We start from the raw sequence: 23,847 nt of genomic DNA, 5'->3' as shown, positions 1-23,847 counted from the left end.
GGTTTGCTCGTTAGGTGCTAGTTTGTTGGCAGCCAGAAAAGGGCTTGAAGTAGTAGACCACCTGGAGGATTGCTTGGATGAGGTGTTCCCTGGAACGCTGTGGAAGCTCACGCAGGCATGAAGCCAACGCACAAAACAACAACTTCTCTCCTTCTCCCCCGACTTCTTTCAGATCTACATCGGCCATATTGTGAAGTACGGGGCGGCCGATGAGGATGGCCGGCTGCGCTCCGGGGACGAGCTGATCTGCGTGGACGGTACCGCCGTGGTGGGGAAGTCCCATCAGCTTGTAGTGCAGCTGATGCAACAGGCAGCCAAGCAGGGCCACGTCAACCTGACCGTGAGGCGCAAGACTGGTTTCGGAGGTAAGGAAATACACCTGTCGAAAACCTTGTGTGAAGTTTTCAGTATTCAGGCACTTTCCAGTGTTAGTTGGTGCTGTTAATATTCCAAAGTTAGATACATTGCTTTGATTGCAAACTCATGCACTCATTGTAAGGTGAACTCCTGGTGAACTGTTCTGAATCACCAGTGGCACTGTGGACTTGGGTGCTGTCGCCACAGAAAAACCTGAGCCCGCTGCTGACGCCATGAAAAAGTGGTGCGCATTAGCATCGTGGGAACTTACAGGCCGAGTTTACGTTCTAGCTCATTGTTAGGGAGCGCATTATGCAAAGCCTGTAGAAGCGTGGCTCTTCCTTGGCATTTGCGTGGCACAGGATAAAAAGTGTTATTCATTTCGCTTGTACTAAAGAGTGCTTTTCTTTTGGTGGGAGAATTTCTGGTTCTGTCCTTCGCTGAGTCTCCAGCGTCGCTAACGCTCAGAACTCTTAATAGAATCCTGAATAATGCAGAGTGTGATCTAATTATTCACTCCTTACCGGACAGATTTTTATTTAAATTAGATATCATACTGTAGCACATGTTAATGGGAGCGCAGGAGACTTCTTCCTTAATTATTCTCTCTACAGCTCTCAGTTCCATATGTAACAGCCGGAGATGCATGGAGTGCAATGACCTCGGGGAGACTGGTGGCCATTTTTCATTTTGTCGCAACTTGAGCGGGCCGTTGCCGAAACGCATTACAAGATTTTTTTTATCATGAGCCTGGGAGGAGGGGGAAAATGGCTGCAGAGGGGCCTGGCCTTGAGGGGAAAAAAATAGAGGGCCATAAACGTGATTGAGGGAGTCTCGGATCTCTGCCACGTATCAGAGCTGATAGGAAGTGAAGACTGGGGACATGGCGAGGCTACAGGTGGCCTTAGGTGGTGAAGACCCCAACCTTTTCTGATCTTCTGATCTCTCTCTCTCTTTTTGTTTTCCCTCCCTAAGACACGACATACCGAGATATGGAAAAATAGGTCAGAGCTCTGCAGATGGCTCAGCCACTCTCCCCATAGGCTGCATGTTATTATTGCAATGTTGTCTGATTAGTCAACAGCTTCATGTCTGCGGCTGGTTATGAAAATGTTCTCCTGGAGAAAGGCAATGTTGAGCGCTGGAACTACAATCAAGTTTCAGTGGGTGTTATCCAAAATCTTAATGATTTCTAACACAGCGAGAGAAAACATGTTGGCAGCCACACCTTCTAACAAATTTGTTCATCATCGCTACCCAAGACCAAGTTTTTTTCACCAGTCCTACTTTTTCTATTCTTTTTAGTTATTATCATCTTACTCAAAATGCTAGGTTACGTATGTAACCATGGTTCTATGAGTTTCGGATGACCGCCAGAGGCGGTGCTTTAAGCACTGGATGTCATTCACGTTTACGTGTAGTATTTGTATCAACAAAATCACCTGTGACCTGGGTGACGTATGCCTTCGCCCCTGTACTAAAGGCATGCTCCCCCAGGTCACGACCCTTGACAATCTTCTTGCGAATATTCCGAGTGACTGCCAAGCTCTGGCGGTCATCCGAAACTCATAGAACCATGGTTACATACGTAACCTAGCGTTCTATTTCGTTTCTACTGACCGCCAGAGGCGGTGCTTTAAGCACTGGATGACTAATACCAACCAAGTCACGAGGAAGTCTTACCTTACTCCCGCTGTAAGGAAGTAGGAAGAACACCAACTGCCACTGGGTTATGAGGGACCACGTTAACCCTATAAAAACTCACAAATGTGCAGGCTGATGCCCATAACGCAGCTGTTCAGATATCTGAAGGGGGACACCTCTTAGGGCCGCCCGCAATGTACGTACACTCCTAGTTGAGTGACCTCGGACCTGAGGGACCGGGAGACTACTGCTCCTATAGGCACAAATAATAGTATCCACAATCCAACGTGATAGTCGTTGTTTGGATAAGCTGTGCCCTCCCCTCTGTCCAACATGACAGAGAAACAGTGAATCAGACTGGCGGAATTCCACAGTCATATCAATCTAAGCCCTAAGTGCTCTCACTGGGCACAACAGGTAGGGGCTATGTCCCTGCTCGTCATCCTGAGCTGGGGCTCAAAGCAGCCAGCCTGAGCGGCTGGTTTCAGTAGGATGATGAATCGCCTTTGGAAGAAAGGCCGGATTCACCCACAAAGTTATCCCTGTGCCTCCAGGGTTCCAATATAGCCATTCTTGGCTTGGCTTTTGTTTAGCCGATGCCCTGGCCAAGAGAAAAGCGGTCTTCATAGACAGTTATTTCAATCCCACCCTCTCTAGAGGTTCAATTCCCCAGGAGGTGGGTGCTGCTGGGATAGCACATCCACAGCCGTGTTCTGAATGCCTGTTAAATGCATTGCCCTCAGGCTCAGAAAGAGTAGATAGGCCCCCAGCCACAGCTGTTGGGGCAGCCTCCAGGATTGTCTGGGCCTAGTGCTCCCCTGGTGGTTTACCTGGTAGACCCCTGACGTGTTGTCTGCTCTTACCAGGACAGTTTTCTACCACTACTGGAAGAAAATGTTTGAGCGTCAGCAGGACAACCTGCAGCTCCAATACATCTATGTGGTGTTCCCTCCAAGGACTCCAGAGACCTCTGAAAGTCCTTTCATTGTCATACAGCTCCCCCACTGCCATAGAGGCATCGGTGGCCACCGCTCCTCTGTAAGAAGGTATGGGCCCAAAGGGAACCCTCTGGGTGAGATTATGCCTCTCCCCTACACAGCCATAGCTTTGTAAGGCAACTGGAAGTGACTCTGACCAGCTTGTGCCTGTGATAAGTGGGGTGCAAGCCAAGATCGTTCAGCCAATTTTAAAGAGGCTGCAAAGACAGAAGGCCCAAGGGAACACCTACGTGGCCGCTGTGAGCATACTCAGCAGTCTCAGAAATGATCTTGAGGGCCAGAGCCCTACTTTCCTGAAATGACTGATGATGCAGTAGGGACAGTGCCGCTGCCACACATCTGGTGAAGACCCGTGGTGCCAGGGAGATCCCGAAAAGGGAGCACATAGAACTGGTAAGCTCTGCCCTCGAATGCAAAACGAAGAATCTGTCTGTTTCGAGGTGTGATAGGGACGTGGAAGTATGCATCCTTTAGGTCGATGGTTGTAAACCAATCTTCTTGCTTGATACCTTGCAGCACATCCGCTGCACACAGCATGTGGGATCTTAACCTTGAGATGTGTGTTTAACCGTCTCAAGTCTAGTATAGGCCGAAGGCCGTCGCCCTTCTTTGGCATGATAAAATAAGCGGAGTAGCATCCACTGTTTTGTGCCAGCCTGTCTAATGGCTTGATGGCGCCTTTCTTAAGAGATCCAAGATCTCCTGACGTAGAGCCAGAGCCCTGTTTGGGTCTATGACGATGGTCATTTTGACCCCATGGAACCTCTGTGGTCGGGGTCCGAACCCTAGGGGGCCTCTGTCTGCCAGGAGCCTCACGGCTCAGACTGGCAACTGTTGTCTGGACTGTGTAACCTGTAGGCTGCACTCCAGAGCTTACTGCGCGGCAGGACAAACATCTGTCCAGGAATGACAGGAGGAAGAGACAATCGGGCTTTCCTGCTCGGCTCCAAGAGTGGAGACTGGGCCAACCATATCCGGCGTTGGGTCTGGGTTAACTAGGCCACTGCCTACCCAACTCCATGGTCATGTAGGCAAACACCTGCAGGGAGGTGTCACTCCGACTCTGCAGAGGACTCATCCCCAGAAGTCTGCAATGTCTGGGACAGGGCTAGTACCAGGTGTGACAATGAATACCCAAGACATGCAATACGCGGTGCTGCGTAGTAGGATTTCACCATGTAGTCGTCTGTCAAACGGCACTGTGGACGGGGCAGCGAGCATCAGGCCGGAGTGCTTAACCAGGTGTCAGCACCCGGGCAGCAACGGCTGGTTCAATATTGGGCATGCTAGCAAGGCCCTGGGCAGATGCATCTTGCATGTTGGGTAGGGCTCTAGTCTCCTGGGAGATGAGAGAACCGTCTGGGATCTGCCCAGCATCTCTGCCGCTCCTCGATATATGGGGGCGAGGGCGGAACATTAAAAGCCGAAGATGGAGATGCCTTTTTTTAAAGGCACTCTGAGGAGAGGTCTGTATGGGTATAATATCCAACCCTAGACGTGTCATTGCCATCTTAAATGTGGGTCTAACTGATGTTTTGGCTTCTTTCGGAGCCCTTCAGTGTAGTGTCGCTCGTACCCAGGGAACTGGGATGAGAGTAATAGGGGCCTCTCTGAAGCCCTGGTGGAGAGAATATCCTCTTTGAGGATCTCAAAGCTGGTGACCGTTGTAGAGGGAGCACCTCCGAAGGACACTGTAAAGCCGCTGTAGTGAAAGCACTAGCACGCTTCCTCTTACGTTACGTAAGATAGGCTTCCATTTAAAAGCGGACCCAACGGTTAACAATTACCAAATTTGGATGCTTTAGAACTGAAATTGCGGGCATAGCCCATTCAGTCCCTGATCAGTAGGTAAACGTAGCCTGCTTATGGTGTTTAACACAAAGCCGATTGGCGTAAATCATGAACTGCTTTAGAGCGGACCCACTCTACAGTCATCTGAACCAAATAATAAATGCTGAACAACTGAAGTTTGCGGGGCGGAGAACAATCACCCACTCAAACTAGGCAGTTTATTATGGACCAAGCCTCAATATTGACCACACAAATTAAACTTGATCGCGGCAATGATTCCTCCTACGTTATGTAAGGTAGGCTTCCATTTAAGAGCGGACACACTCGTTAATAGTTATCCAAATTAGATGCTTTTAGAGCTGAAATTGCGGGCGTAACACGTCAGTCACCAATCAGTGGGTAGACGTAGCCTGCTTATAGCATTTACCACAAAGCCGACAGGAGTAAAAACCTGTCCTGTTCAAGAGCGGACACGCCCATTACCAGTTACCAATATAGATGGTTTAGAACTGAAATTGCGGGCGTAGCCCGTCAGTTACTTGTCCGTAGGTAAACGCAGCCTGCCTATAGCGTTTAACACAAGCCAACAGGAGTAAAAACCCTGTCCTGTTTAAGAGTGGACACACTCGCTCCCAGCTACAAAGATAGATGGATTAAAAAACTGAAATTGCGGGCATAGCCCGTCAGTCACCCATCAGTAGGTAAACGTAGCCTGCTTATAACGTTTAACACCAAGCCGACAGGAGCAGAAATCCTGTCCTGTTTAAGAGCTGACACACTCGCTTTTAACACCATAGTTAACAGTTCCGCAAACATACCTGCTTTTAGAACTGACATTTCGGGGCGTAGAACATAGCTTTAACAGTTACCCAAACAGTAGGTAGCGACAGGAGCAGATCCTGTTCGTTTAGCCTACTTAATTGAATGCTTATGGCGAGAACGCCGCTTGCATCTTCATCATAACAACGGTACAAAACCAACTATGCGAGGATTTCCATCTCGCTTAACAAGTAGTTTTAATTATCAGCTATAAGGCGAGAAACACCTGTAGCCTTCTGATAGCGTGACACAAAGCCGACAGGGGCAAGTAGGCTAGAACGCCGCTTGCATCTTCAAAACAACAACGGTACAAACCAAACTATGCGAGGGCTCCAGCTCGCTTAACAAGTAGTTTTAATTATCAGCTATAAGGCGAGAAACACCTGTAGCCTGCAGATAGTGTGACACGAAGCCGACAGGGGCCGAGGGTTTCCATCTCGCTTAACAAGTGGTTTTAATTATCAGTCGTGAGGCGAGAACACCTATACTGACTGCCGTATCTCATCGTGACAGACAATAGTAGGGAACTATTATGCGAGGAACTCACTCGTGCAACAAGTGGGTTTAATTATCAGTTGTAAGGCGATAAACACCTATAAACTGCTGATACCCATGCCTCTTTACTCATTAGGCTCCTGCAGTATACAGCGTGAGCACGATAAACGGCATAATAGGCTGTATTAGCATAACTCGCTTAACAAGTGGGTTCAACTATCGGTTCGTAAAACGAGAAACACAATTCCGATAGGCCACTGCCTCAAACCATTACCCGAGCATGACTACTACACACGGTAAAACAATAGAAGAGACAACTCACCTTTTTTCCGGGTTATCCGTTTTCCCGGATTATCCGCGAGTGGGTTTAACTACCAGTTTTAAGGCTAGAAACACCTGTACTGTAGCCCCCTGCAAATGTTGATTTTTGATGCTAATCGTAGTCTTAAGAGGGCGAGAATTCGCAGCTCTACCCGAAGGTTGCAAGACTCCAAACGATTAGCATGATTACACTCACCTGTGGAGTGAACATACTCACCTACTCACCTGACGCGAGAATAATTAAGGGTCGTGACCTGGGGGAGCATGCCTTTAGTACAGGGGCGAAGGCATATGTCACCCAGTTCACAGGTGATTTTGTTGATACAAATACTCGAACTACACGTAAACGTGAATGACATCCAGTGCTTAAAGCACCGCCTCTGGCGGTCAGTAGAACCGAAATAGAACAAGACATTTTTCTCCACATGGACCATTTTCTTTTTCAGAGCATGTCATCCCTCAGTTTTCTCATAAACTTGCACATAACTTTCATTTCCTTATTTATAAACACTACATGCACTTACGGTAACAATCCCATTCTGCAACCCATTTTTTTGTGTGCCTCAACTCTATGTGTCAGGTAAAGTTGTTGAGAATGGCTCTCTCCGGCTGCTTCTTCTCCTCTCTTTCTGTCTCTGACCTTAAACTGTCAGACATAAAAAGGTAACTAGCTAATAATCAAAAAGGGTTATAAGAAAAATTCAGAGTACACCCAGCCTATGGTTATTTTATAACCTTGATTTGTTCATCGGCCCTAGTACTCCCTTACATTAAAACATAATTCAATTTTGATCCATCCATTTGTCTCCAGACTAATTCAGGTTTCAAAGACGAGCGTTAAAACCATGCCAAGTACAAGGCTAAATTAACTTGTTATTGATTTTCTGTTTCACAGACTCTACTGACCATCCACTTTTCAGTGTGCCCTGACAGTCTAAACTCTAGGGTAGCAGAGCATAGTACATTGTTAAGACATCTTTTTGCATGGTGGGAACTTATGGGAAGCTCTGATTCCGGTACCAATAGCTGTTTAATCCGGTATTCTTCCTCTTCGTCTTCCTCAGTGGCCAAAGTGGATGGGGAGGTGCCCCCGTCCCCCGCCTCGTCCCACCACAGCAGCAACCACGCCCCCTCGCTAACCGAGGAGAAGCGCACGCCACAGGGCTCCCAGAACTCCCTGAACACGGTGAGCTCCGGCTCGGGTAGCACCAGCGGCATCGGCAGCGGCGGTGCAGGAGGGCCCGGCACTGCTGTGGTCAACACGGCCGTGCAGCCGTACGACGTTGAGATCCGCCGCGGAGAGAGCGAGGGCTTCGGCTTTGTCATCGTCTCGTCCGTCTCCAGGCCAGAGGCAGGCACCACCTTTGGTAAGATAATGAAGGCTAGTGTGGACACATACAGTGCCTTGCATAAGTATTCACCCCCTTGGATGTTTTACCCTTTTATGATCCCCATTTCACTAATTGTGAGACTTCTAGCACCAATTGGCTGGACCTCTGTTGAATTAGGTCAGTCTATTTAAAGGGGGTGAATACTTATGCAATCACTTATTTTCGTTACATATTTTTATTTAATTTACATAACTGTGTAGAAATCTGTTTTCACTTTGACATCAAAGAGGGCTGTTTTGTGATTTTTTTTGTCCAAAAAGCCAACTTATATTGACCATGACTGATTTATAAAAGCAATGAAAGGGTGAAGCATCCAAAGGGGTGAATACTTATGCAAGGCACTGTACACACACACACACACACACACACACACACACACACACACACACACACACACCTCCACACAAACATACTCATTCTTTTCAGTTTGTGCCTCAAATACAGTACAACTCATATTCTTCACAAAAAGAATAGAATAAGAAATTGGTGAATTGTGTATTTTGTGAAAGTGATTTTAAGTGTTTCATTACTGCCATGTCTTATATACACATAAAACAAACACACACACACACACACACACACACACACACACACACACACACACACACACACACACACACACACACACACACACACACACACACACACACACACACACACACACATAAAGACGTCACACACATGTAGATCCAATTCTTCCAGCTCTCTGTCACTCTGCATGTCCTGGTGTCTGTGCTGGTGTGCTGTGTACTATGCTGGCCCTCTGGCTATTTGCAATAAGGGTCACCTACACCCTTACGCTGCTCCTCCACCTGCTCTGCACTGTAGGACCTGTAGGGCTCTCTTCTTAGTGTTTCTGGGTTATGGTGCTGGGCAGTGGTTTTTACAACTGACTCACCTCGAGCTCTCCGGGCAACACTTAGAAATTGCCCGCTTCTTTCCCTGTAATGGAAAACACAGATATGGAACATGGAAGTTTTACTTGAAAGTGGGGTGGAAATTATATTAGAAGGGGAGAAAAATTGGGTTTTATTCGATCCTCTTCTGTTTGCTCAGCGCATTAAACACTGCATGCTCCGCGCATTAAACACTGCATGCTCCAGATGACATCAAAACAAGCTGCAAGCTCTCTCTATAATGATACGGCTTAGACACTCCAGCTAGCTCTGATGATGTGCACCGTAGGCAGAAAAGACCGGAGGGCACAACACAAAAGCCGTCACTCTTACTGGCTCTGTGGGTGTGTGTGTGTGTGCATGTTAGTGTGCATGTGTGTGTGCGCGTGTGTGTCTGTCTGCATCAGTCATGCTGGGTTCTCGTCTGAGGTGCTAGGTAGAGCCACTTGTTAAAAGTGAAAAAGGCTCTTTTGCCCAAGACCATTTCACCCGGTGAGTGCAGAGGGAGCTAGTTCTGAGAGCCTGTCAAGTGTAACTGAAAAAGCGACAATTATTTTAAAAACCTGTCATTCAGTTGCACTGAATATTGTTGCACGGCCCTCCCATGCTCAAGCGCGCACACACTCCACACACACACACACACACACACACTTAAAGCATGCTATGTCCGCTTGTGTGTTTGATGCTTTATGGTACTGTGTGTGTGAGGGTGTATGTGGGCACGTCTCCTTTCTCTGTCCTGTCAATCAGTGCTTTCCATTAAAAAAGGCAGGTGTGCAGGCAGTCTGTACATAGTGAGTTGCTTGGTGGCTTTGGTGAATTAACCCTTTTAAAAAGTATTTTTCTTTTTCCTTTTTCTCCTCTTACCCCTTGTTCTTCCTGTCCATTTCACTCCTTTTGCGATTCTCTACTTCGATCCCACCCCCTTCCTCCTCCACCTCTCACCACCCAAACATCCACACTTCTCTCCCACACACACACACACACAATGAAACGCTGGTGCCCAACAAAGCTGGAAACGCGTGTGTCGCCATGCCCCACAAAATAGGGCGCATCATCGAGGGCAGTCCGGCAGACCGCTGCGGCAAGCTGAAGGTGGGCGACCGTATCCTGGCCGTCAACAGCTGCTCCATCACCAACAAGTCCCACTCCGACATCGTCAACCTGATCAAGGAGGCTGGCAACACAGTCACGCTCCGGATCATCCCAGGTGACGGTGAGTCGGAATTCTCTGGAATTTTTATGTGGAATGTGGAAAACTGTAAAGTTCACTTACAGTGGAAGAAAAGAAGGAAAGATTATTTTTTGACCCCATTCAAGCATTTTGGGAACTGATTTCCATGCATTAATCCTACCTCTGTGCTAAAGAGCTGTGGGAATCTCAAACTCAGCACAGAATTGTAAATACGCAATTGAATAATCCGAAAATGCTGTGAGAGAAAGAGGGAGGTGTAGAGAACATTGGCTGAACGTTCAGGCACTCTCTATAATTGGCCATCATGAAGTGGTTTTGAGAGAGTTCGTCGGTTTCCCATGTAGCCAGCATTTAAGTTACATAACTAAGAAAACATCTATATCTAGGTTGGCGAATCAGTGGAGGGACATGGATGCAAGAACAAGCTGTCTGTGAATAACAATGGTTCAACATTTGACTCGAGAGTCGGAGGGAGATCAGAGATGAGCGAGAGTTGTGAGAAAGTGAGAAATGGGGAGAAAGAGGGAGAGAGAGAAGGATGTGGAGAGAGGGAGGGAGAGCGAGAGAGTTACTGGGAGGAAGAGAGAGAGAGAGAGAGGGAGGGAGGGAGGGAGAGAGAGAGAGAGAAAGGGGAGGGAGGAAGAGAAAGCGAGAGAGAGAGAGATGGGGAGGGAGAGAGGGAGGGAGAGAGTGATGAGGAGGGAGAGATAGAGAAAGAGAGGGAGGGAGTGAGAGAGATGGGGAGGGAGGGATGGAGGGAGAGAAGGGGAAAGGGGAAGGAAGAGCATGTGCTGAAGCAGCTGGTCTGTCTGCATTTGAAGAGGAGAATACTCCATCTGTTACCACACACTCATCTCTTTACTTCAGCCTGAACTCAGTCTGCGTCTCTACTCACACACACACAGACACACACACACACACACTTAAACTCAACACAATCAACTATATCCTTCACTGATTCCAACACACAAACCTTAACACAATATACCGGTAGTCAACAATACCCTTTACTGATTCAAACACACAAACTAAAACACAACAACAAAGTCAAGTATACCCTTTACACAGCGAGTGATGGTGATGGTAATGGGCTCCTCCTCCATTTTAATTAAAGCCAGCGTAATGCAGAGAAGAGTTGGACTTTCTTAAGGCCATGTACAGATGAAGTCTAGTTTGTCTGCGTCCGTAAAGTTCAGAATACAGATAGCCCTATCATTTAGACGAACACTCTCTATCCGCACACGGTATCCGCAACGATCCGAATCGGGGGTAGAAAGTGAGTAGATTTGACTCAGTACGGGGGCTGGTGTTTGTCCGCACGGATTCACGCAACCTGATGACGTCATTGCCCCCCGTGATCACCAACCAATATATATATATCACTTGTTCTCCGTTTACATCTCACTCGTGGTGGGTCTCGAATTCACTCTCATTAATCCAGCCTACTGATTTTGGTTTAGCCTCCTATCTTGATCTAATTATTTTTATTCAGACATTACATAACTTTCATGACCACAAATATAAATTGCCCAGCGATTTAATTAGCTTTTTTCTTCATATATTAATGTAGAATGGTCAGAGCAAAGCCTCATGGGAAATGGGATGACAGCCATGTCATGTTGTACTGTTCCAAACTCAGTACAACATGTAAAACTGTTTATTATCAATAGAAAATATAATTAATTTAGTCTGACCACTGATTTTATTAACCACCATAATGTAATGTTGATAATTGGAGCTTGAATGTCTTGTGTAATGTGTTTAACCGTGTGCTGTTTAGTCTTTTCTTCTACGTTTTTCAAGTTTTTTCAGTTGTATGTAGCAGCGCTAAAGCGCCACCCACAGGCGTGGGGTATATACTACAGCCCGTTCACACAATCTGGTGGCTCCGTTTTTACGCAAATCTCTCGTTACCAGGCTCCGTCTTTACCAAATTAAAAGATTCGATTTGTGTGAAAAATGAACCCTATTCAGTGAATCTAGGCTTCATGCAAATGAGCTTAAGACACTGGAGAAGTTTCATGTTTCTTTTTAGTTGTGTGTGTTTCATGTTTGATGAAAGTGTTGGGAGCTCACTTGAGCTCTGCTATAGCCTGAGATTGCTGCAGAAAAAAGCCGTAGGGAAAGAAAGAAAGACAGAACAAAATCGAGAGCAAGCAAGAAGCAAAAATCAGTATTTTAAAGAATGGTGTGTGTGTGTGTGTGTGTGTCTGTGAGTGTGTGTCTGTGTCTGTGTCTGTGTGTGTGTGTGTGTGTGTGTGTGTGTGTGTGTGTGTGTGGAAATCACCTTTTTATCCAAGGCCAGTTGTCATTCACCAATGGATTTTTGGATGGTTTTCACCCTCCAACCCACATACACAGGCTTTCTCTATTCCACTCTCTTACACACACACGCACGCACACACACACGCACAGTGAGCTTTAGCAAGAGCTCCTGCTCCCCCCCGCACCGCTCAGCCATAATGCATGAAGCTGTACGTAGCACTAGATCCGCCGCTATCGCAGGCTGCCGTTTCATCTGCCAGAGCCAGACGCCTCATAGTCCTGCCAGATTGAAAGCGGGAATCACAGGTCCCAGTGAGATTGCATGACGCCTCACAAGGTTATTTTCTACCCACGGTCGGTGTGGTCTGAGAATTAAATTACATTTATGTGTCTGGGGGGGAAAAAATGTCCCCCTCCTTTGGCAATTGATCTGTGAAACAAGGGATAGGTCCACATGCACGCCCGAGCACCATACATGATTTTCAGCAAGAGAAACAAACACCCTGTCATTGGTCGAATGAGCAAAGGGTGAAGCCGTTCATCAGACTTGCTAATGCTAGTAGAAGATGCTGAGATTCACGGGCTGGTGAACTCATGAAAAAGCCCCTTCCGGCCACTCCCTGACACTGACGGCTCAGCAGGCCAGAAGGAGATTTCAGACGCAGAGAGCCCAGAACACCACCCTATTCGCTGGGAATGGGGATGTGGGCGGGGTAGAAATTGAGATGAGCCAATGGGATTAACCCTGGCTGTTGCAGGGATCTGTCCAGGCAAAACTGGCCACAGTGGGCATGCGATGTTGATGACAGCAGAGAGGGGGCTGCGTGGAGCAGGCAGAATGAAATTTGCTCGTAAAGAAGATGGCGCATGGTTCTATTACTTCTCATGACCAGCCCTGATTCATTTGCATAATAGGTGTGATGGAGACTGGAGTGGAGTACGCACCAGATGCAGTCATTCCTCACCGGCCCAGTAAAGCAAGCCTGGGCAGTGATTAGAGGTGCACCAATTAAGCAGCTAATAAAACCGTATCGGCCAATAAGGCACACATTGCTGGAGACGCTCATGACGGCCTCCTGTGTTCATGTAGATGTACGACCGGTGGAACTTTCAGTCAGACAAGTTCTTTATTGGACGTGCAGTAATCCGATTTGAGAGAAATGCTAACACATTTAGTTAGATGAATGTGAAAATGCCCAGTAAATAAAATGTTAAAATTTGTGAGGACATAAAGTGTGTGTGTGTGTGTGTTTGTGTGTACGCACACACCTGTGTGTGTGAGCCTTTGTAGTGGCTTCATGAAAGAGCTCCAGTTTTCTGACTCGCCATGCTCTGTTCCTCCTCCTCCCCAGAGTCCTCCAATGCGTCACTGCTGACCAACGCCGAGAAGATCGCCACCATCACCACCACACACACGCCTCAGCAGCAAGCTGCACCTGAGCCCAGGTAAGTCACACACACACACACAAACATTCACACACACACACCTCATCCTCCATGATGACTGTGCTTCTGTGTTGCCTCAGGAAACCTAAAGGTATCAATCACATTTTGTCTATCAATGCATTTTGTACAGAGTATTGCGTATACACTGCTTTGACCCAAGATTTATTAAGTTTTTCATTCATTTAAATCGAGCAAATATTGTGCTCATTTTTCACAACTTGTAGATGGATAAATCATCCACTGTGTATGTGTCAGTATGCTATTGATATTTTAAAATGTGCAGCAAATTGAATGAGATGAAGAATTTCAATCATTTTGTTTGTTTGTTTGTTTGTTTGTTTGTTTACTTGTTTGCTCAATTCTCCAGGAACAACACAAAACCAAAACAGGAGTCGTATGAGTTCAAAGCTCCCCAGGCTCCTCCTCCACCGGCTCCCAACCAGGCCCTTCCTCAGGTACTGCCCGCACCACCACCACCACCAACACCACGAGAGCCACAGCTGCTCTCAATACAAACCCCCTTATGATCAAGAACAATACACAGCTCAATGGCCGTCTATTCTATTCGAGTTTTCACTCGTCAAACCATCCCAAAGTGTTGCTAACTTGAGTGTTATGTGCTCGGGCAGTCGAGATGTCTGGTTTGCACTTGACTGTTATGAAGTTTCCTTTGCCCTGACCTGTGGGAGAGTTAAAGGCAATGCTTGGTCAAATGTTATCTCATTTATCTCCAAGCGCATGTAGTCCGAAGGTGCATTTAGATAATGGCAAACTCTTTAAGGCTACTTGTTTCCAGGGCAATGGCCCTTTTAAGTTATTTCTGCCGTTATATAAGGGCACGCTGAGGAGTGCGTAGGTGGCGTAGAGGGACTTAGTGAGGGGTTGCTGGAGTGCCCTTGTGACGCCCTGTCACTTGCCCTCCAGTCACCCAAAAATACCTACCCAGCCCAGACGCATCAATTATTCATCCAGATACTTCAGAGGGCTCTCTTATCTCTGTGTGTGTGTGTGTGTGTGTGTGTGTGTGTGTGTGTGTGTGTCTGTGTGTGTGTGTGTGTGTGTGTGTGTGTGTGTGTGTGTGTGTGTGTGTGTGACTTTGCTGGAGGTGATGCAAAACAGAGGAGAAGCCGCCACCACTATCCTGGCTGGAAAGCTGATGACTTTGCCTCTCATCTTGTGTTTGTTTGTTCACTTGTTTGTTTGTCCTTTGTGTGTGTGTGTGTCTGTCTGTCTGGCGTCTGGCTGTATCAGGACGCAGAGTTCTACTCAGTGGACCTGGAGCGCGACAGCAAAGGCTTTGGCTTCAGCCTGCGTGGCGGGCGCGAGTACAACATGGACCTGTACGTCCTGAGGCTGGCTGAGGACGGCGCGGCAGTCCGCAACGGGAAGATGAGGGTACGCCGCTTACCACTTCCTCCCTCTCCCCATCTTCCTCCCTCTTCTCTCTACTCTTTTTCTATATTCCTCCCTCTAGCCTTACTGCTCTCTTTCTTGTCCATTTATGTCCTCCTACTCCTCTGGCTCCAGTTCTCCACCACCTTAACTATAACCCCATCATCTCCAGAGTTGCCAACATTCAAGGCTGACTTGGCACCAGAGAACAGGTGTATTTTTTTTGGCGTGAGATGCATTGAAGTCAATGGAATATTTTGAAAGAAAATTCATGCTAGCGTCAGACAGGACATAAAAGCATGCCTCACTCCAAAAGCGTGAGAGTTGGCAGCCCCGCATCTCTGTGTTCATCCTTTCTGTTGCCATGCAGAGATCTGCTAATTACACTCACTATCTGTAAAGACACTGAAAGTTCACACAAACCTCTTTATTTCTTACCAGACCTGCTAGTATGCTTATAGAGTAGTGCAGTGGGCCACATTAGAGGAGGCTAGTGTTTCGTAGGCCTGTCCGAGGTGTCTAATGCCATATTTGTGAAGAGCGTACGTGTGTGGATATTGGCTCTTGTAGCTGTCAGGAGGCTGCTGTATGGGGAGTCTGTCAGTGGGTTGAAGGGAAGCCTTATTACTGGGTTTGGAGACTGCAGGCAACAGCAGCGGCTGCAGCAGTGTGAGGCTGTGCGTGTGGAGGTGTCAGTGCCAGACCCGTCATTGCCCTGCGCAGAATTCCCCTGACATGGAACACTGACAGATAACTCCAGGCGTGGAGAGCAGGAAGAGAGGAGGGGAAAAAAGGAAAAATGGGAGAGAAACAGGGAAGGAAAAAAAAAAATAAAGCTCCTGCTCAGTCTCGCTGCTAGCTGGAGTCGTAGGTGCCGCCAGGAAGCCTGTGGGTATTGCAACGAGTCGCTAATGAAAAAGAGGATCCGTTGTTTTAATCATGTTTATTTTCCCCTCTCTTCCCGCCTCCGCCACTCCTCTGTTCTTTCTCTCTCTATTTCTTTTTTTGTTCTTCTGTCGCTCCGTGTGTGCTCGCAGGTGGGCGACGAGATCCTGGAGATCAATGGCGAGAGCACCAAGGGGATGAAGCACGCCCGTGCCATCGAACTGATCAAAAACGGAGGGCGGCGGGTGCACCTGGTACTCAAGCGTGGCGACGGCTCCGTGCCGGAATATGGTGGGTCAATCTACGAAAACATTCCCTTCTCTCCCATGTTCACCCCCTGAGGTGCCACGGGAAGAGGGCACACGGTGGGGGTGGGGGGGGAGTGTGGTGACTTGGGGGATTCCTCTGGCTTCCGGTCGTGCTGGGGCTCTGGGCCTTCCTCCTGCTGCCTTGTGGTGTTTTTTTTTTTTTCTCTGCCATCCTCTTCTTCACGTCTGAGTGCCACACTGGGGATAAGGGGACACTTGTCGGGTGAGGGGGGGAGGGGTCTGTCGTCATTGGCACACAATAACACATCAAGAATCAACATCGAAACCAAACAAAAAAAGATCGAGAGAATTCTTTTCTTCTTTTTCTTCTTCTTTCAACTGGTTCTACAGTATGTTTATTGATCTGCAGTCATACATTTGGATGCTATTTTTAACGCTGTAAAAAAGATGGATGAACTTGATAAACACTTAGTTTGATTGCATTTCAACGTCAGCAAGGCAGAATCAACATATTTATAATATTTATTAAAAGTGAATGTAAGCTACTGAGATAAGCCTGTAGGCAGCTTCTAGTGGGGCGGGGGGCAAGGACGCATTCTAGTAACCATGTCAGTGGGAAGTCACAATACTGTACTCCTCATCTTCACAACTGCCCTTGGATTTATGCTCACTAACTGTCCCTGTATGGCAACGTCTGAGTTAGACTGGAGACAATACTACTCCCCAGGAGACCTCCACATGTCCATGTTCCATTTTTGTAATGAAAAAGATAATTTCTGACTCTTCTGTTTTTTTTCTATGTACAGAATCATGACTTGACCCACTTATTAATCAGAAAAGATATCTCTGCATGATACTGTCAGTGAAGGTCAATCATTTTTATTTTCTTTGTTAGTTTTGTTCTTTGTGTAGGCCATTTTCCATAATATTTATGGAAAAATCATTTCAACTGTATTAATCTTTTGGTTAAGTACCACAATTCATCTTGATGCATTTTTTTGGTTTTGAAAGTATCAGCCTTTTTTTGAAGCTTTCATTCATGTATTTTTGTCAAGTTAAGAATGTGATATGACATGTTTGTCCTGCGCCAATATGACATCTCTGTGAGGTTGTATATTTTTGTAACATTTTGTACTTTTTTTTTTTTTGCATCCTTCCACATTTCTCTGATAGTTTTTCTTTCTGTTTGCAATGTAAAGTGCTTCATATGGTGTTGTGTGTGTGCATCTCACTGTGTCTGTGGGGTTGGGCTCCTTATGCTGCTGGGCTGTGTGTGTGTGTGTGTGTGTGTGTGTGTGTGTGTGTGTGTGTGTGTGTGTGTGTGTGTGTGTGTGTGTGTGTGTGTGTAGGTGTGTGGGCAGGGGGGGGCTTGGATCCAGTGCTTTCTCTGTTACTGTTGATTTTTCACTCAAGGGTGGGGACATTTCTTGGACAATCTCTATCTTTGATTGACTAATTAAACAAATAAACACCTTTTTTCATTGAAAAAGCAAGGGGATAATTTCCTTTTTTCTTCTACTTGGTGTTTTCACGGTTTTTAATGTTCTCTGCTCTTCTCTCTGTTCCATTCCTTTGTGTTTGCTTCTTCTCGTTTTTTTATCACTGGGCTCTTCCTCCCTACTTCCTTCCTCCTCTTCCTCCTCCTTCAGCGATGGTCGCACCCCACCTTGCCACCTCTGTAAGGAATGAAAAGCCTGGGGAGGCGACCGCCTTTGGAGCGGGCCAGAATCAGACCACGGTTTGTAGCTCATGCGTCCGTCCGTCTGTCCGTCCGTCCGTCCGTCAGTCCGCCTCCTCTCGGCTGTGTCTTGTGTGCTGTGGCCACCGTTCCAGGCGCGCTGCTCCATCGTGCCGATAAAACCATTCACCTAGAATGCAATACAGCGCAGTGAAAAAGTGTTGCTTACCATCCATCTGTCTGCCCCCCGCCCATTATCTTGACCAGTGGGGACGAATTCATGCGTCCTGTTTTTATTCATGTTTGATTTTCAGGCGGATGATGTGACCAATTCAGTTCATGGCCTTATTCTTTATTTTTATTTTATTTTTGGGGGTGAGTCACATGGTCTAGTTCATTGTGACCGTACACATTTTTCAGTCATCTTTCAGCATACCACGCTACAATTATTATTCAGGGTACCTAAGTTCAGAGAGTACTCTCTCCTCCAGTGCCTGAATATTTGCATGTTAAACACCTCCGAACAACTGAACAAATAGGAGGAAACATGATCTAACAGAGGTTTGACTTTTACTTACACAATAACAACGGAGGAAGTGCGTTATTTGGCCATATCTCAGTCAATTCCTGAACTACGGAGACACAATAGCACAATAGTAGCTTTTTAAAAATGTGAAGTTGAAATAACCGTTCAAAAATCTTCTAGAAGAAAAGAACACACCACGGGTATGTCAGTTTTTATTTTTACCAAATAATCCAAAGCTTTAATTCTCAGTCCTCTCATCTCTCACCTATTGATTTGAAGTGCATCACAGATTTATTAGCTTGTATATATGCTCAATTAATTTCTACACATTCCTTTTTTTTTTTGAGAGGGAGAGAGCGAGCTCTGGTATTATTGCAGTGGCTTCGTATGCTCAGGTTTTGCTCACACACAAAAAAAATCCAAATACATTTTTTAGCCCCCATTCCAAACTGCATCAAACTGTGCTCATGCATTATGTACTTCATAAGTCAGTTTAAAAATACCATCCTGGTTTTGTCCTTTGAATGAAACATTAATGAAAGATGAAAAGCATTGCGTGAGCATGCAAACGCATGAATTAATTGTGGTGCCAGAGCTAAATATAAAACATGGCTTCTGTGTGCTTGATAAAGTGCCTTTATCATTTCTGCTTAATTGGCTTTGGTTTCTTAAACCTAAATACATCTTAGAAATCCATGATTTAATCTTTTCCTCCAGCAAGCTTGGGCTGCTCCATGTGTCATCCATTGCTTGCTTGCACACAGATACTTACATTTCTCGAACATGTGCTACCTGCCAACACTAAATGAGGCTCCACTCTTGCTCTCGTCCACTCGAGCCCTTCGGCTTGTGTTCTGCCTGGCAACAGTGCATCAGTTCCCAGTCAGATTGTCACCCTAACGTTGTGTTTTCCCATGTAACCCTCATGTGTGTATTCCAGCCCCCGGCAGCGGCCCCGGTACCAGCGCCCAAAACTTTCCGGAAGTGAGCGGTGCACCCACCGACAGTCAGATAGACCCAACATCGGGGTCCAGCTATCCACAAGACTTTCATGAACCATCCCAGAACAAGGACAAGCAGGCCAGGGACGGCGGCAAGAAGAAGAAGGAGCCCGGCCGGAGCGCCAACAACCACCATTCCAACCAACGCCACCGCTCGCCCGACAAGAAGAGCAAGAGCAAGAGCAAGAGCAAGAGCAAGTCGGTGGAAAGCGGCGCCAACCGGCTGTTCAAGAGGAAAGGCGACAAGAAGAAGTCCGGCACTGAGAACTCCCACAGTCACCACCACCACAGAGGCACTCACCATCACCACCACAGCAGCAGCCACCACCGGAGGCACCGTTCACCGGAGAAGAGCCGGCGTGCTCGCAGCGCAGAAAACACCCTGGACAGCCGCCACAGTCGGGGGCGTGGCCGCTCACCTGGCAGACCCCACCGCCACACCTCCCCCCGCCGCTACAAGTCTCCCCAGCGGGGCCGCTCCCCTCACAGGTCCCCTCACCGCCGTAGCTCCCCGCACCGCTCCCCCCACCGCCGCAGCTCACCCCCCCGCTACAGGTACCAGTCCCCCAACAGGTACCGCACCCAATCCAGGGACCCCTACGCTGAGAGGGTGGCCAACACCAAGCCAGAGAAGGAGGAGGAGGTGGCACTGAGGGAGCCTCCACCACCAGCACCGCCCTCCAGAACAGAGAGCGTCCTGACGGAGGCGGGCGCTCTGGAGCGCCTGAACCGCGGGGACACCCTGCAGCGAGACGCCTCCAGCCTCCTGCGGGGGCCCTCGTCCATGGATCGTGCCTACCGGGGAGACAGCCTCCTCACGGATTCAGGCAGGCGAGATGCCATTGAGAGGGCCTACCGAGAGGCCGTGGAGCGCGAGCGTGATCAGGCAGCACAGACTCTGCCCAGGGTCCAGACGCCCAACTCGTCCTACAACCGCTACAGCACGCTGCTGCGGGGCCGCTCCCCGGAGAGAGAGGACCATCTCGGCGGCAACGCAACCCTCGGGACCCGCTACAGAACCCGCAGCTTAGGAAGGGATCTGTCTCCGGAGCGGAGCTACGTGGACGAAGAGGAGGAAGACGAGGGCAATTTACCAGACTACTACAGGGTGCCTAGGCCCGCCTACGGCCGAGTGTCCAACACCCTGCCGGAGCCCAAACGCAACACACACAAAGACAACCCTAAAGACCTCAGCATCTGACCAAGCCTCTCTGCAACACTGCACGGCTCCCTCCCTCCCTCCCAACCGCGCGGCCCCTTCATCTGTGGGGAACATGGACCCAGGAGAAACGAATCTACCCATCGGACATCTTTGTGCTCGTTAACAGAGCTTCAGAACTTTGAAAAACACTGCAAGAAAAAAAGTATGGTCTTTTTCCCCCCGATTATCCAGGTTTAGGTGGTGATTTTTCTTTCTTTCCTGCTAAAGGTGATCCATGAAGTTAACAAATATGTACGAAATACAATTATGTGCCTAACAGAACCATTACTGACCTTTTTTTGTTTGATGAGAGACAGGCTTTTTAACTACTGTCTGACTAATCTTTATCCCCCTCCCCCCTCCAAAGGACATGTCCATGCACCAACCAGCTCTGTCAGTGGTGCTCAGACATAATGCTGTGCATGTCTTTACAGTTTCGGTGTCTTTCTTTTTATCGTTCCTCTCAGTGCCACTGTTTTTTTTTTTACATTGGACCAGAGTATAGCACAAGCCTGCATTTGTTTGTATATTTTTGACAGTTTGCAGTATGTGTACATTCAGAGGTGATCATTTTAAATGAATGAAGGGAAAATAAAATTATGATAATGTTCAAAATAAAAAAATAATATATTAAAACAGGCTGTTAATGTTTTTTTTTTTCCATATATGCAAACGTGCTATGGTGTTCATCCTTTTTTATTTTATTCATATTCTGATAAAGAAAATTGAAAAGTTTTAAGGAAGCTCAGATTTGAAACATCTTTATCCTATTCCTTGCTGCTTTGTCGGGAACATTTCTTTGAGGAAAGTGGCCAGGAACAAAGAGGTCTTTATCTCCTCCCGGTTCAAAGGAGCAGAGCCCCACAGCAGCTCATGCTGCCTCCACCTCATTAAAATCCCGGCGAGATCCTCTCGCTTGCGCTCCTCTGTGACGAGAGGAAAGTTCTGTCCCCTAGATGTGGGCACCTTGATGAGACTTGTGTTCACTGAGGCCATCTGCTATTCTAAGCCAACACACAAGAAATGACGGGAGGGGGGGGGGGGGGGGGCATCATGGACCAGTCACCCCTTGACATTGTTGGATTACATGTAACGGCATTATTAAGAATATGAGGTATGATAGCTGTATTAAGATACAGTTACAACTAGAGCAATCCGAGATTTCTGACCTCCAGCAAGGGTTGACGTTGATAGTAAAGGAAGATCTAAAACGTTCATCTGAACAATAGCCCAAAGTCTACATTCATTGTAAAATTCATTAAAATCCGGTCATTGGTTTTCGAGAAATGTCACTTTAGGTGTGAAAACAAAGATCCAGATCCGGATCATCCTGAAATTTGAATGGGGGTGTCCCAGGACCAAGATCCACCTCTTGTGAAAATTTCAGAAAGATCCTTTAGTTTCTGAGAAATCTTGTCCACAGACAGACAAACAGACGGACAAATAAATAAATTAACACACCCGATCGCATAACCTCCTTGCTGGAGGTAATTAACATGGGTGGTAATCAGAATTCATTTTTCATTGATCACTCTAAGGGATTACTTTTTAAATTGTCATGTGTATGTTATATTTCCATAAAGCAGCATTATTCAAACAGTCACCGGTCCAGAGAGCCCTGCCACTGCCACAGTCATGCTTAGTTTTTTTTATCTCGAAGCAAAACAAGTCTTAATGCCTTTTTAGGAACCAACCAGCAGCTATGCAAATGTAAACGAAGAACAAGAGGAAAAGAACATCTCCTGTTTCCTCATAGGCCTAATTACGACTCCTCTTATATTACATTAAATAAAGTGATGGCTTCCGTCTAAAGCCAGTGTATGTAATTTGCCAAAACACGCTGAGCAACGAAACAATGAATTGCCAACATGCCTTGAGAGTCCTTTTCATGTCTTCCTTGTTCCTGCCAAACCAACACAGTCTCAACATAGTCTGATTTGTTAGGTTATAGGTCAGCCTATATTGTGCAAAAGCTGATCAGTTCACTCGGGTGCATCCTTTCTCTTTCTCTCTCTTGTTATAATAACCCAAATAAAGACATGTGTGTTGGATAAATAACCTAAATAAAAACATCTTAAGTGTGTGTTGGACATGTGAAATCAGTTGATCATGTCATAAGCCTGTATCCAGCCAGCACAGCTACAAAGTGTAAGAATGCTGATATTTAGAATAGGCTTTGTTATTCACCTTGAGAAATGTAACAGAATAGCCCACATTGCAAATTACATTTAAGGACGTATCTTGTAATCTGTAGTGTAACCCTCCCATAACTGCCCCTTGAATTGAGGACTAGGGGGATGTTGCCTTTACAGGTGCTTCAACTGGCATCCTAGTGTCTGCTGAAGCGAGGCAATAGTTAGAGGAAGTGCATGCTTAAATGATTTTATTAAGCTGTAAACTAAGTGTTATGACTGTACTTAGATGGAACTCATTAATGGTGGTGTTAATATTAACAAAATTACCATTTTTACGAAAATTTGCATTTTATGGTTTGAAAATGGCTCCAAATGCCATCTACCGGCTTAAATCAGCCCTGAACCTGGCAAGGCCAAAGCTGACACAGTGTCGACCAATTGGTTCATATCTACGTCACGAAATGTGTATGTTACTGCCATCTAATATTTTCAATTTGCTGGTTGAAACTTCACATTCACAGGTATTGATACTTTTTAGCATCAACAGTACGCAGTGGGTGGATGGAGCTGGGGGTGAACTTACACTCTAATTAGCCTATTTTCTGTGTCAGAGCCTGTGAATGTGAAACAAAGGCCTGAGGGTGCTGAACCTGCAGTTCTGATTTGACGCAAATGAGATGGAGTTGAGGGATCAATGATTTAATCAAGGGAGCTTTGCTCCAGCTGACAGAGGAAGGCCTACCCTGAGAGGCATGTGGTAGCCAAGGTAACGAATCGTGTAAACACCCCACTGAGCTACAAGAGCTGCTGTAATATTCAGCTTCCCGACGAGAAAAATATAATACATTTCATTACATGGCACTTGGTTGTGTGAGAATGGAACATTTTTATGTTCAATATATCTTCCACCATACTTCTATGGTGTGAGGCAATTCAAAAACCCTGCCAGCAATGCAATGCACAACCCTAGCCGGTTATTTGTTGCTATGGTGCAAACCATTTCCACCTGATTTATAGTAATTCACTGTTACAACCTCTTGTTGTGGATAATCGCCCACATCCTGTAATATGACTCATTCAAAGTTTGTAGTGTAGCCTAGACCTACTTAATTACTTTCAAATCTCAATTCAACATTAATTCA

At 46.7% G+C, this 23,847-nt stretch overlaps 2 protein-coding genes across 2 annotated transcripts in view; both read left to right on the top strand.

Moving 5' to 3' along the window:
- The window catches only part of magi1b (membrane associated guanylate kinase, WW and PDZ domain containing 1b), a gene marked incomplete at its 5' end in the record, with an annotated part of 114,856 nt that extends 98,552 nt beyond the window's left edge, over nucleotides 1-16,304 (top strand). The window contains 7 exons of the mRNA XM_080846793.1: nucleotides 173-365; nucleotides 7,490-7,792; nucleotides 9,725-9,928; nucleotides 13,525-13,618; nucleotides 13,986-14,073; nucleotides 14,870-15,013; nucleotides 16,048-16,304. Of these exons, the coding sequence (XP_080702919.1) occupies nucleotides 173-365; nucleotides 7,490-7,792; nucleotides 9,725-9,928; nucleotides 13,525-13,618; nucleotides 13,986-14,073; nucleotides 14,870-15,013; nucleotides 16,048-16,236 (1,215 nt within the window). The 3' untranslated portion in view covers nucleotides 16,237-16,304. The remainder of the gene's footprint in view (nucleotides 1-172; nucleotides 366-7,489; nucleotides 7,793-9,724; nucleotides 9,929-13,524; nucleotides 13,619-13,985; nucleotides 14,074-14,869; nucleotides 15,014-16,047) is intronic.
- A 544-nt stretch (nucleotides 16,305-16,848) lies between these two features.
- On the top strand, nucleotides 16,849-21,200 carry LOC308371282 (uncharacterized protein; the record flags this gene model as incomplete). The annotated part of the gene is made up of 3 exons (XM_080846127.1): nucleotides 16,849-16,921; nucleotides 17,858-17,902; nucleotides 19,309-21,200. 3 exons carry the CDS (start codon nucleotides 16,849-16,851, stop codon nucleotides 20,568-20,570), a joined length of 1,380 nt encoding a protein of 459 aa, XP_080702253.1. The 3' UTR covers nucleotides 20,571-21,200.
- Nucleotides 21,201-23,847: the final 2,647 nt, after the last annotated feature.

This window comes from Sprattus sprattus (assembly GCF_963457725.1).
Source record: "Sprattus sprattus genome assembly, chromosome: 10".
Taxonomy (NCBI): domain Eukaryota; kingdom Metazoa; phylum Chordata; class Actinopteri; order Clupeiformes; family Clupeidae; genus Sprattus; species Sprattus sprattus.
This window is presented reverse-complemented; position numbering and strand designations above follow the sequence as displayed.